Source organism: Pituophis catenifer, unplaced genomic scaffold (assembly GCF_029215685.1).
Source record: "Pituophis catenifer annectens isolate HBS135680 unplaced genomic scaffold, rPitCat1.0.hap2 SCAF_11, whole genome shotgun sequence".
NCBI lineage: Eukaryota > Metazoa > Chordata > Lepidosauria > Squamata > Colubridae > Pituophis > Pituophis catenifer.
Genome location: NW_027256891.1, coordinates 9405954 through 9420240, shown reverse-complemented (window position 1 = coordinate 9420240; position 14287 = coordinate 9405954). Strand labels below are relative to the sequence as shown.

Below are 14287 nucleotides of genomic sequence, written 5' to 3'. Positions count from 1 at the left end.
GACAAAGAAAGGGCCTCAGAAAGGAACCTCACTAATATCTCAGACTGTAAAAAAGGTGGTGGGAGATTTGTACTTCCAGATTTGGAAGGTTCTGTTAATGTAGTCTTAGAATAAGGTAGAACTTGCTTATCTGGTCATGTTTCTTGTCTGGTGCACCTGGGAAAGGTTCAGGATTTATTGTTTGAACCAGATTGGACCTGGACATGCTGTATTTTTATTTTTATTGCTTTTGGTGTTCAATATGAATCAGATAATAAAATTATGAACTACAGTAAATTCTGTCCATATATCAGGCACGAAAGATCAGGTCCACACATAAAGGTCCAGTTAAACTGATTTATTACTACTCATGCCTATGCATAGGAATCTTCTCAACTACCGTATTTTTCAGAGTATAAGTATTTGGGGAGGAAAATAAGAAAAAAGCTGATTGGCAGGTGGATCAGCCTCCCGGAATACCCCCAATCAGCTGTTCCCAAAGATGAATTTTAGCAACAGGTTCCTTGGTTGTGAGCTCTGCGCCTTGCTTTTTTTTGCTTTTTTTTCTGCCTCTGAAACTTCTGAAACTCTGTTTCAGAAAAAACTTTTTTTCCTGCCTCTGAAAGCCTCCAAAACAGAGCTTCAGAAAAAAAGCCTCTGAGGCTTCTTTTCTGAAACTTCTTGTCTGAGGCTTTTTTCAGTCTCTGAAACCTCCGGGGCTACATTCGGGAGTATAAGACGCACCCATATTTTCACCCTCTTTTTTTGGGGGAAAAAGGTGCATCTTATCCTCCGAAAAATATGATAACTTTGGTTGTGGCTACATAGAGATTCTAGACCAATCCCTCTTTTAACTTCACCCCTCAGTATAATTCCTTATTTCAGGAACCTATAATGGGGCTTTCTTCAAGATGGGGATGAAGAGTAGTCTATTAGTCTCCCAGGAAAATATTACTCTGGCCCGATCCTCTTTGGAGACAGAGGAACATCTCCTAGGTATGGCCACCCACCATAAATAGCCTTCTAAAGATGAATTTCCTCTTCCCCACCAAACAAAAAGTTTTTTAAATTAAGCTTATCTAACCTTTCTAATTTCTTCTGACATTGTTCCCTATCAAACAAATTTACTTACTGGTGGTCCAGGGGGACCTAGTATACCATCTCCTAGATCCCCCGAGGATCCTTTTGGTCCAATATCACCTTGTCTGCCAGGTTGACCAGGGCTCCCTGACTCTCCTGGCAAGCCAATTCTTGTGATTCCTCCATCACAGGCACAATCACCACCGTTCCCTGGGGGAAAAACCGTTCACTTCAGACATGAGCCACACCACAATTGTGACCTCAAATCAGTTTTTTTTTTAAAAAAAATTCTACCTATAAGTGTTCACAGGTACAAACCTAGTATCTGTATTTTAGTTGTTTCGCTCTCTCTCTCTGTATGTGTCTTTTGTGTCAACAAAACCCAAAAAATAGAATCAGGATAATATAGGAGAACAAGTTTCTTCTGTAGAGTGAGTGAATACATTGTTCATGCTAATGGGTTAAATGAATGGCTACATGCTTCTACACAATGCCCAGGTAATTGGCAGATCCTGGAAAGCTAATAAGGGACTGGACTTGTTGGTATTTGGCTGGAAGGTCTCTGGAAAATGAAACTCTACAGAAATGTGTCCATGAGGTCTCCAGACATTAATGCAACTTAAGGACAATTTTACTCCTTGTACTTAATTCACTCTAAGCAAAATAATTTCCAAAAGCAGGTTAATGGCCATGTCCTCATAACAGATTCTTGACTCAGAATTAAATCTTGTCTTGATTATAACTCAATCCATCTCTGGTTTATGGGAGATGCTGAAAGAATGTATCCTAGCATTTGTTCCTCCAGCCACAGAAACTAGTGGTCAGTTAATTAGCCTGGCTCCTTCCTCCAAGTTCTGAGAGTGATTAAAGTGTTAGATTAGGAGTGGAAAGATTTATGCATCTTGCATGTAGTCCACTAATGTAAGCTATATAGATAAATAGATGAAGCCCATGTTTTCCTAAACAGAAGGGGTTTTTTTTGGGCCATGTGGGCATGGATCCTCCAAACCAAAGTGAAAATTCTGCCATTCCTCAGGCCAAGAAGTAAAAACAAATGTTGCACAAATGGACTCATGTAAAATGTTGTGGTACATCTTATAGCTGCTTTCTTCCAAAAAGACCATGATTGAGTACTTGGGAACATTGGGGGAATGTTCAGACAGTGAGAATTCTACTCACCTTTATACCCTTTTAAGCCGAAGATTCCTGGGGGTCCCCTTGGTCCAGGGATACCTGGCTCCCCAGGTTCTCCACTAAAGATTGTACCTGCTGGGTGTATTATATCTGCATTTTGGGGGAAAAAAGATATTAAAATCCTCAAGTATCTAGAAAACTGGATAGTCATGACAAGCAAGAAGATGATATTTCCTTGTAGCAAAGAGAAAGCAGGTCAATTTTCATACACAAAATCAGTGCAGAATAGAAGTTGTACCTGATCTTGGATTTACCTGAAGCACCTGGTAACCCTGGAGCTCCGGGTAACCCTGGATCTCCATCTTTCCCAGGTAGGCCTGGAGATCCAACTGTAGTCCTTCCTGGGTCTCCTCGATCACCTCTAAATCCTGGGATCCCTGGGACTCCTGTTGAACCTGGGAGACCTAAATGAGGACTATGTTTCAGGAGTTATCATCTAAATTCATATTCCCATACCCAATAATCTGCTCCTTCATTTTCTGATTCAACTGCTAAAAGCAATAGAATACAACTTTCTAGTTTAAGGCATCTTGGCCAGGTAAGCCAACACTTGACATTCCTGTTGGATTGGAAGAGCCACGGAGTGTTCTACAAAACTGTTCTGCTAGCATCTGGGACCAGTCTTTGCTTAGGATGCCACCATTGCTTTCAAGGAGATGAGGAGATGGTATATTTTAGTGGAGATTTGCCAATTGTGTCCTCTCTAACTGACTTTGAGCTTCAGGTCACATTGCACCCATCTGAAGACTACCAGTTCTGGTTAGCAAAGAACGGTCTAACTAACTAAGCAGGGATTCAGTGCGGAAGGCTTTATAATTTAACATATGTAGATTTATAGATAATCCATAAAATCAGGTGGTTGGACACGATCAAAGCTGATACCAGACAGAGAATAGAAAAATTCAGAGAAGTAGTGCAAGATCGAAAGATTGGAAAGACCTGGCTCATAGAATCGCCAAGAGTCAGACCCAACTGAACAGATATCATCATCATCATCATCATCATTATCATTATCATCAGATTCATAGATGAAACTGGGTGAGGAAAGATGGAAGGACAACAGAAATACAGTGGGAAGGATAGATGGACAGAGATTTCATTGATTCCTTCCAGAAATTAAGCATAGGATATTAGGTGATTGAAAACCCACTCTAAATATCAGTAAACTATACATTTCCCCCCATTTCCCACTTTTTTTGCCCCAATATGTGAGACATATTAAAAGTTCCTCTAAGTCCTTTTTCCTTGTTTCCTTGTATTTTTCTCTTTGGTATTTTCTGAGACATTTTTTTTTCAAGTATGCCTTTGTCAGCCTATCAGCCTCGAAAGACATGGTCATGATGACCATGTCTTTCTAGAGAGATGATCAACTTATCAGTAAACAAATCAGATACTTTGTAGTTGGCTTCTTACATGAAGATACCCTTGGATTCTCTCACCAGCCATGGATTCTTAACTAGGTTACCTGGAAAGCTTGGAGGACGTCCTGATTGCCCAGGAAATCCTGGCAAACCTATATTTCCCTCATCTCCTCTAGGTCCAGGGGTTCCTGGTGTGCCAGGGTCTCCAGGGGGACCTAGGATTTAAAAGATGGAAAGAAAATAACTTCAGAACTTATCTTCATTTATCTCACTCATTACATTAGTAGCCTACTTTTGGAATGTAAAAAGCTGATTTAGCTGCTGTTAGAACCCACAAAATTCAATGGTGCCTAAACTGATCAATTCAGAACTTTTTCTAATAGTATCTGGAAATGCCTAGGATTGAAATCGAGACGTTTGGCATGCAAAGAAGTCCTTCAGACATTCTACAACAACTGTCTTGGAAAGAAAATTGGCATTTAAGTTATCCTTTGGTATCAGGGAGGAGAAGGAGGAAGACCAAGGGATACAGCCTGTGATGGGTGAAACTCTCTTGGTTCATTTTGACCAAACATGCAGGGATGATTTAAACTTGATTTCTGCACTAAAGAGAAGTTTGGATTCCATTGTCTGAAGTCTCCTTCCAATTCTAGGGACCTCTGAGTCATGTTCCTGCTGTCTGCATATCCTGCATTGATCAAATGATGGGGAAGACAGTAAGACGAGAAGGTGGGCTCCAAATATGATTCTTCTCCAGAAGATGTTCTATAAAAGAGTGATAATTGAAGGACATATTTCACAGGATTTAATTTGGATTCTTGCATGGAACCAGGACTTTAGGAACATTATGGTCTCTTCTGATTCTAGGTTCTTTTGTTGAGGGTTTCCCCCTTTTTTAATCACACACAATCACACAATCCTAGCCAGCAATAACAATTTCCACAACAGAAATTGCTCGGACAAGCCAGATACAGCAATTTTGCATTTATGAATCCTCTAGTGGTTCCTCCAGAAGCATTCCCATATGCCAAGAAAATAGAACCATTCAGGGATCTGCGATGTAATCCATCTGGAAGGCACTCCTTGTGGTCTACTCTGATTTGAATGCCATGGAACTCTAATACAGTAAGTGTGGCAACACTAATCTAGCCTTGAGAAACATTTCATTCTTTTTAACTTATTCTTATCTTATTCTTCATACATGTCAAAGAAGACATGGATTTGTAAGGAAAATCACCCACCTGATATGACAGCACCATTTATGTCAACAATTAATGAAGGGCCTGGTGGACCCACATCGCCAAATTCACCCTGAAAGCAAGAAATAGAAAACACAAGAGCTTCACAGTTTAGTCAAAAGGTTTCTGCTTCATCCAAAGTGTAACTTGGGAAGTAGGGCACAAATACAAAGTTGGGTGGGTAGCATGGCTGAATGACTATATGCACAAAAACAAAATAAAAGTCTCTGTAATACAGAAGACGAATCTGTCAGGGACAAAGCTTGGCTAGAAATAAGAAAACATGAGTTTTCAGCTATTTTGAATCAAGAAATATCCCTGTAGTTTTACTATACTGCAAGTGCCTTGGAAACACATTAAGAAGTTTCTTATCTCAATGTCTTCTTTCCAGGTCTATCTAAAGTGAAGAAGTGACAGATCAGGAAAGGACTTGATTGGGTAAACAGAATTATAGTAGTTCATAATTTGTGGGCCTGTTTTGCAACTATTATTCTTGAAATATATTTATCAATATTCAAGTGGGAAGAAATTTATGTGTTTTATTCCCCTTTGAAATCTCTTGTTTAGTTTTGTTTTTGTATTTTTGTTCCTGTTTTGGGAATTTGCATTTTAACGTTGTGAATAAAATTTTTGAAAACATTATTTTTTTTTTTTTAAAAAAAGGGAAAGGACTGTCAAGTCACAGCTACCTTTGGGCTATTTCCCTGTCTTGTCTAAAGCTACAATATTTGTGCTACCTGGTCAATTTTTCATGTGGAGCGGGTTACCTTTCCGCCTGGAGAGCCATCCCAACCAGGATATCCTGATTCGCCCAGAACTCCCTGAATAACAATGAAAGATGATTCAGAATGAGAAGAACACGGGGTTTTTCTTCCTGTTTTCCTCTGTACTTATTCATTTATTGAAAAATCATTTCTTCTGCACACTGCATAATACGTTTGAGCTGAGTGGTTGAGCAGCAAGCAAGCAAACAAGCCAACTCTAATTGAAGACTCTGGATAGACTCTTGTATACAGGAACACTGCATGCTCATAAAGAATCAAATTGAATTATCAATCAAATTAAAAACCCAAATTGGCCTTAAACATGCCAGTTGTGCCCTACATTGCCTTTACATTCCAAAGGTCCAGCAGAAGAATTAAAGGGTCTCAAATGCCTTTTGGAACTCACAAATAATTAGAGTCCAACTGTCTGTCCAAAGACTTGATAAAATAGCTTGTCCTTTAAAGGATCAAGAGCCAGGATCTCCCATATCAAACTAGACATATTGTTCCAAAATGTTTTGCTGGGCCTCACCAGAAAATGCCCACTGTGGCATCATCTGCTAGATCAGGGGTCTCCAACCTTGGCAACTTTAAGACTTGTGGACTTCAACTCCCAGAATTTGCTGGCTTTGCTGGCTGAGGAACTCTGGAAGTTGAAGTCCACAAATCTTAAAGTTATCAAGGTTGGAGACCCCTGTGCTAGATGAATAAAGATGTTTGTGAACACACAACATACCTTTCTGCCTACGTTTCCGTAAGATCCCCTCGGTCCCGTGTCTCCCTAAAATGAAAGAAAATCAAATGTGCGGTTGAGTATGTGCTCCAGTTTGACACCTACAGGTCCCTCCACTGGACTTTGCCACTCTCTAAGCCTTAGTCCCCAAGTCTTTTGGGGAGTCTGGAGTACCTTTGATAAGCAATTGGTCATTTGTTGAGGACTACCTGTACAAATATTTTCCAAAAAGCAAGATTTTGTGAAGCTTCTTACTCTGGGTCCTGGTAAACCGGGGACACCTTTTTCTCCCTTTTCTCCAAAGCTCCAGAAACCCTAAACAAAAAGAAAAAAGAAAGAAAGAAAGAAAGAAAGAAAGAAAGAAAGAAAGAAAGAAAGAAAGAAAGAAAGAAAGAAAGAGAACAAGGATAAGATTGATGATTCCATGTTTTTGTGTAGACATAAACTTTTCCTACCAAGCAGCTGGTCTATATTTAACAGATTTACACTTAATAGATATATGTTTAAGGCCAGAATTCATTTTATTTAATACCTTGAATCTTTTTTTTTCTTTTTTCTTTTTCCTGGGTTTCATCCTGTCCCTTATTTTCAGTTTATTTTAATCACTGAAATGCATATATTTTTCCCTTGCAATATCAATACATTTCATATTGTTCAGTTGTTATACTTCACTGGTAAATAAAAATATGTATGCACCAGAGGTGGGTTTCAGCAGGTTCTGATCAGTTCTGGAGGACCGGTAGTGGAAATTTTGAGTAGTTCGGAGAACCGGTAGTAAAAATTCTGACTGGCCCCACCCCCATCTATTCTCTGCCTCCCAAGTCCCAGCTGATCAGGAGGAAATGGGGATTTTGCAATAAGCTTCCTCTAGAGTGGGGTGGGAATGGTAATGCATTGCAGTATCCTTCCCCTGCCACACCCACCATGTCATACCCACCAAGCCATGCCACGCCCACAAAGCCACACCCACAGAACCGGTAGTAAAAATTTTTGAAACCCACCACCGGCATGCACAGAAAGAATCTGCGTTAATTTGTGGTGAATTTACATGCAATCAATGCCTTTACTTTGCATGTTTCATCATTTATGTTCAAAATAAGTTCAAGTAAGGTTTTATCTATAAACAAGAATCACTCAGGGGATCTGTAAGCACACACCCCTGCTGACATCACTCTTCTGTTTGTTCTGCAACTCCATTTTTTAATCAATTTTCTGCATTACGGCTCACTCAAAGGTTACATTAAAAAGCACGTATCGTCTTCCTTAGACAGCAATGAACATCTTGGAATATCCAACCATCGACAGAAAACCCCTAGTTATGCACCTCTTATTTGGAGAAGAGAATGCCCCGCAAGCAATTTAATGACACAATTAGTAAACAATTTACTCCATGGTTGCAAAGTTTCCTAAAACACTCTTTTCTTAGATTACAATGACAGAAACATCATTTGCAAATGTTTCATGGAGGTAGAAAATTCATTGCCACCACCCAAGAAGGGACCAGAGAGAGTGGGGGTGGTGGGTAGGGGGAAACGAGTCATTGTGCAGGATTTGTGCCAGATGCTAAGACGCTATAATAAAAACTTCTGCCTATATGAGCTGTCATTGAAACCATCCTTCTGAACAAGAAGCATTTGTCAAAAATTCCAATTTACATTAGAGGGAATTTGTTTATATGTAACAGAAAACCCAAAATAGAAACAAGCCAACGAATTATGCTTCCATTATTACAATGAAAATACATCAATACTGTAGGACTCGTTGCAAAGGCTTATTATCCCTGTGTGGAAACCATACTCATACTCAGACAATGACGGAATGATGGAAACAAGGAGAAGACAAATGTGTGGTGGGAAGATGCTCAGATTCTCCTTTCTCCTCCTCCCATATGATCAGAAGAAGCGTGGGAACCCTTTTGCTTCCATGCTTGTCAAACATGGCTTCATTCTAGATGGGTGCCTCAGTTGGGGTGGAGTTTATTCTGAACTATGTGCCATTTCCATCCTCTTCAAAGGGGAGATAGGTCAACAAAGGTTGGATGAAACATCTTACCGGACGTCCAGGAACTCCTGGTGGGCCTGGAATTCCTTTGACCCCAGGAACTCCCTGAAACAAACAAGTATAAAATCAAACACTCAGTAACGTACCACTACTCAATACTGTAAGATCTAGGTTTGAATATTCATTTTTACGTCTATTCATTTATCCTATTGATATATTGACATCCAAATTCTAAACCGTGATTAACCATCACTGTCAATTTATATTGAGTCATCTTGTTAACATACAACTTGAAGTTACCTTATTTCAAAATTGTTAAGACTCATTGTTGAGGCTGGAAAACAGGGCATTTCTACATTCTGCATTGGTGTCAGCTGCAGAGCTCTAATAGAGATAATTTGAGTGAGCAGAATCAGTTGCCAGGAAAACATGAAGTTAATGAAAAGAAGAATTAGGGGTGTCATGATAGCAGTATTCCAATATCTCAGGGGCTGCCACAAAGAAGAGGAGGGTCAACCTATTCTCCAAAGCACCTGAAGGAAGGACAAAAAGCAATGGATGGAAACTAATGAAGGAGAGAGCCAACTTAGAAATAAAGAGAAATTTCCTGACAGTGAGAACAATTAACCAGTGGAACTGCTTTGCTTCCAGAGGTTGTGGATGCTCCATCACTGGAGGGTTTAAAGAAAAGATTGGACAACCATCTGTCCAGAATGATATAAGGTCTCCTGCCTTGGGCAGAGGGTTGGACTAGAAGATCTCCAAGATCCTTCCAATTCTTGGAATACTGCTTCCAATTTTGGTCACCACAATATAAAAAAGATGCTGAGACTCTAGAAAGACTGCAGAGAAGAGAAACAAAGATGATTAGGGGTCTGGAGGCTAAAACATATGAAGAATGGTTGCTGGAATTGGGTATGGTTAGTCTAGAGAAAAGAAGAACTAAGGGTGACATGATAGCAGTTTTCCAATATTTGAGAGACTGCCACAAAGAAGAGGGGGGTCAATCTATTCTCCAAAGCACCTGAAGGAAGGACAAGAAGCAATAGATGCAAACTAATCAAGGAGAGAGAGCCAACTTAGAAATAAGGAGAAATTTCCTGACACTGAGAACAATTAACCACTGGCATGGCTTGCCTCTGGAGGTTGTGGATGCTCCACCATTGAAGGAGTTCAAGAAAAGATTGGACAACCATTTGTCCAGAACGATTTAAGGTCTCCTGCCTTGGGCAGAGGGTTGGACTAGAAGACCTCCAAGGTCCCTTCCAATTCTGTTCTTCTGTTATCTAATACTGAAGCAAAAAAGTTCTCACTCTCGCTTGCAACTCTGCTGGGGAAAATAAAGTGTGGTTTGCAATTACGTATATCCAAAACAACTTGACGAAATCAAAGAGCTGAGATTGGTTAATTTAAGACAACTGGGCTATCGGACACATTGTACATAGTACAAATCAAAAGCTACTATTTGAGTGCTGCTATTTGTTTCTTTAAGAGATTACATCTTCCACCTGGGTAAGCAGAATTTTACGACCCAGAGATTTAGCTGAAAAACAGTTTGGTATGTCAACATTTCCGTGGTAATGATTACAACCTTGGGCATCCTTTTGATTGCCTCTTGTCTCAGGAAAGTTGACATTCTCAGAGACAAACATTCAAGAGTCCTACTCTTTCAAGAGTAAACGTTCAGGATTCTTTGGGGTAGGGAAAACAGTGTTGGAAATCATTGATCAAACTATGAACAGATTAGACCTTAAATGAGTTAATCATTTACTAAAATGAAGAAATGTCCAGGACTGGCTTAAATTGCTTTTTTTTTTTCTGTGCTTTTTGAAAGGGAGACTAATCACTTTTCTAAACAAACTGAAAATCATTTTAATTGTTGGGAGGTTTATGCTACATTCTCTTATCTTTGCTTTTCCCCAGGGAAGGAAAGGTTGGGAGGATGTGCCTAAATTCCTCAGCAAATTCCTACATTTTGTTAACAAAGAAGAATGTGTTAAGTTTACTGATTCACCAAGGAGTTAATCTAGGATCCGACTCTGAATTTCCAATTAATTAGTTGTGCTATCTTTTAAATAACAGCCTAAATCACTACAGTATCAAAGTTACAAGAAAGTCAAGAGTAATTCCATTTAAGCCACAACATTTAAAATTTTCCAGGAACAGACATTCCATACCACACCTACACATCAATTTATTCCACTACTGAATGACAAATGTATCCAGGCATATGAATGTTTTCCTAGATTAGGGTCTGCTTCAAAAAACAAAACAGACCTTAGCCTGCCAAAGCTTATATCATAATAAATTAATTGGTGTTGCCCTATGCTCAGCCATGAATAAATCTGCCTCATCTGATAGTTTCAACTTTCATACTTTCTGAAACACACTTTCTAATCTCTTTCTGCGCAAATTTGCAAATATTGGGCTGAAAAGCTAGCAGGAACATTTGTGGGCTTTTTGTCACATGTTTCTCTAAATGTACAGTATGTGCTTATATTTTCTTCCAACATATGCAGTTTTGCATACATTTCTCTGGATGTTCATTTTATTATAGCCTAGGGTGTAGTTCACCCGTATCGTAAAATTTAGAAAAGTGAGGAAACTGAGGAAAAAACAGTTGGTTTATTAATCTTGACTGTGCCAGTTCTCATTAAAATATGTACTACATTTGTCCTTTATAGCAAGGACAGGCAACTATGGATTGGAGAATTGAAAAAAAGTGCCTGAAGAAGCTTATGTCCAACCTTTTCTATGCTATTGCCAAAAAAAAACCCTGATTTGTTGACGAAACTGTGAGAAATCAAGTCTGACTTTCAGCATCCTTTTAAAAAATATTTCATTCAGAGTTTATCCATTGTTAAGAACAAACCTTTGCTCCTCGCTGTCCTTTGGACAATCCAACAAATTCTTCTGTCCCTGTGGAAGATGGAGGTCCCGCTGGTCCTGGCAGCCCCACATCTCCCTATTTGGAAAATAAACATGTATTAGTATTTTTAATCGTCATATATTTTTTGAATTGTAAGCTGCCCAAAGTCATTTTTTTTTTATTTATTTTATTTTGAATTTGTATACCGCCCTTCTCCCTGAGGACTCAGGGCGGTGAACAGCCAAGTAAAAACATCAAGTACAAATATTAAAATACAGTTAAAATATACATATATAAATTTGGCCCCATTAATTAAAAACAATAAACAAAACACTTAAAAACACTTAAAAAAAAAAAAATTAGGCCAGCCCGGCTTGCTGGAAAAGGAAGGTTTTAAGGGCACGGCGGAAGGCACCGAGGTCTTGGATTCTCCTTATCTCTGGAGGCAATTGATTCCAGAGGGTAGGTGCCCCCACAGAGAAGGCCCTCCCCCTGGGGGTCACCAGCCTGCACTGTTTGGCTGATGGCACCCCGAGGAGGCCCTCTCTGTGGGAGCGCACGGGTCGATGGGAGATTGTCGGTGGCAGCAGGCGGTCTCGAAGATAGCTAGGCCCTATGCCATGGAGCGCTTTAAAGGTGATAACCAACACCTTGAAGCGCACCCGGAAGACCACTGGGAGCCAGTGCAGCTCGCGCAGGAGCGGTGTTACATGGGAGCGCCAGGCTGCTCCCGTCACTACCCGCGCTGCTGCATTCTGGACCAGTTGGAGCCTCCGGGTGCTCCTCAAGGGGAGCCCCATGTAGAGAGCGTTGCAGTAGTCAAGGCGAGAGGTGACGAGGGCATGAGTGACTGTGCACAGGGAATCCCGATCAAGAAAGGGCCGCAACTGGCGGATCAGGCGAACCTGACAAAAGGTCCCCCTGGTTACAGCCGTCAGATGTTCCTCCAAGGACAGCTGCCTATCCAGGAGGACTCCCAGATTGCGAGCCCTCTCTGTGGGGGCCAACGACTCGCCCCCAATAGTCAGTGATGGAGTCAACTGACTATATCGGGATGCCGGGAGCCACAGCCACTCAGTCTTGGAAGGGTTGAGCCTGAGCCTGTTCCTCCCCATCCAGATCCGCACAGCCTCCAGGCACTGGGACATCACTTCAAGGGCATCGTTGGGGTGGCCTGGGGTGGAGATGTACAGCTGGGTGTCATCAGCGTACTGGTGGTATCTCACCCCAAAGCCACGGATGATCTCGCCCAGCGGCTTCACATAAATGTTGAACAGGAGGGGCGAGAGGACCGACCCCTGAGGCACTCCACATATAAGAGGCCTTGAGGTCGACCTCTGCCCACCTGCCAACACGAACTGCGACCGGTCGGAGAGAAAGGAGGAGAACCACCGTAATACGGTGCCCCCCATCCCCAACTCTTCCAGCCGGTGCAGCATGATACCATGGTCGATGGTATCAAAAGCCGCTGAGAGGTCTAACAGGACCAGAACAGAGGAACAACCCCTGTCCCGAGCCCTCCAGAGATCATCAACCAACGCGACCAATGCCGTTTCCGTGCTGTGTCCAGGCCTGAAACCCGACTGGAACGGATCTAGATAGGATGTTTCCTCCAAGAATTGTGGAAACTGTCGCGCGACCACACTCTCAACAACCTTCGCCAGGAAGCGAAGGTTGGAGACAGGACGATAGTTGGCCAATATTGCCGGATCCAGGGACGGCTTCTTGAGGAGAGGCCTCACCACCGCTTCTTTCAAAGCGGCGGGGAAGTGACCCTCACTCAACGAAGCGTTGATAACACCCTGGAGCCAGCCTCGTGTAACCTCCCGGGAGGCCAGTACCAACCAGGAGGGACACGGGTCCAGTAAACATGTGGCCGCACTAAGTCTCCCCAAAATCCTGTCCACATCATCCGGAGTCACAGCATCAAACTCCTCCCAGGTAACATTCTCAAGACTATTCCTCGTCACCCTGCCCTGATCTACCCAGTCAGAGTCCAAATCCCCCCGGATCTGAGCGATTTTGTCATACAGGTATTGTCCGAAATCCTCCGCCCTGCCTTCCAAGGGATCCTCCCGCGCTCCCGGATGGAGCAGGGAGCGGGTTACCCTGAACAGGGCGGCCGGACGATTCCCTGATGACGCAATAGAGGCGGAAAAGTAGTTAAACTTTGCCGTCTTTATCGCCACTAGGTAGGTCTTAATATGCGACCTTACCAGTGTTCGGTCAGATTCAGCGAGACTGGCCCTCCAACCACTCTCTAGGCGTCTTTTCCGGCGTTTCATCTCCCTCAGCTCCTCGGTGAACCAAGGAGCCGCGAGGGATCGACACCGGGTCAGAGGCCGCAAAGGCACGACTCGATCCAAGGCCCCACCAGCCGCCCGATCCCAGGCAGCTACCAGGTCCTCGGCCGAGTCGTGTGCCAGATCTTCAGGAATTGGCCCAAGCTCCGTCTGGAACCTATCAGGATCCATCAGGCGCCTGGGGCGGATCCATCTAATTGGGTCCGCCTCCCTGCGGCGGGGTGTAGCGGTTCGAAGGTCCAGACGAAGGAGTGAGTGATCTGACCATGACAAGGGTTTCATGTCTATATCCCCTATAATAAGACCACTCAACCACTGGCCAGAGACAAAAATCAGGTCCAGCGTGTGTCCCCCCCTGTGAGTGGGGCCATGAACTAACTGGGTCAGGTCCATGGCCGTCATGGAAGCCATGAACTCCCGAGCCATCTCTGACGTTTCACCAACGGACGGCAGATTGAAATCACCCATGACCATAAGCCTGGGTGTATCAACTGCCACCGTGGCTATCACGTCGAGTAGCTCGGGCAGGGCCGTTGCCACGCGGCAGGGAGCCAGGTACGTAAGCAGCAAGCCCATCTGAACCCCATGACCCCATCTCACAAAGAGGGACTCACACCCGGCAATCTGTGGCACAGTGGTCTCCCTCGGACCCAGACCTTCGTTAATAATAACCGCCACCCCCCCCGCCCCTCCCCTGGGCCCTCATTGACTGAGATGGACAGCTATAGAAATTCAACAAATAAATAAATTACATACAAGAAAGTC

At 42.6% G+C, this 14287-nt stretch overlaps 1 protein-coding gene across 1 annotated transcript in view; it reads right to left on the bottom strand.

Annotated features, from left to right (window-relative positions):
- COL4A6 (collagen type IV alpha 6 chain) overlaps positions 1-14287 on the bottom strand; it is a 192847-nt gene that overhangs the window by 41498 nt on the left and 137062 nt on the right. Inside the window, exons 12-21 of the mRNA XM_070952120.1 lie at positions 11223-11315; positions 8402-8455; positions 6605-6664; positions 6353-6397; positions 5620-5673; positions 4856-4925; positions 3719-3829; positions 2508-2657; positions 2239-2343; positions 1112-1269 (exon numbers count right to left, since the gene is read on the bottom strand). Coding sequence (XP_070808221.1) covers positions 1112-1269; positions 2239-2343; positions 2508-2657; positions 3719-3829; positions 4856-4925; positions 5620-5673; positions 6353-6397; positions 6605-6664; positions 8402-8455; positions 11223-11315 — 900 coding nt within the window. The remainder of the gene's footprint in view (positions 1-1111; positions 1270-2238; positions 2344-2507; positions 2658-3718; positions 3830-4855; positions 4926-5619; positions 5674-6352; positions 6398-6604; positions 6665-8401; positions 8456-11222; positions 11316-14287) is intronic.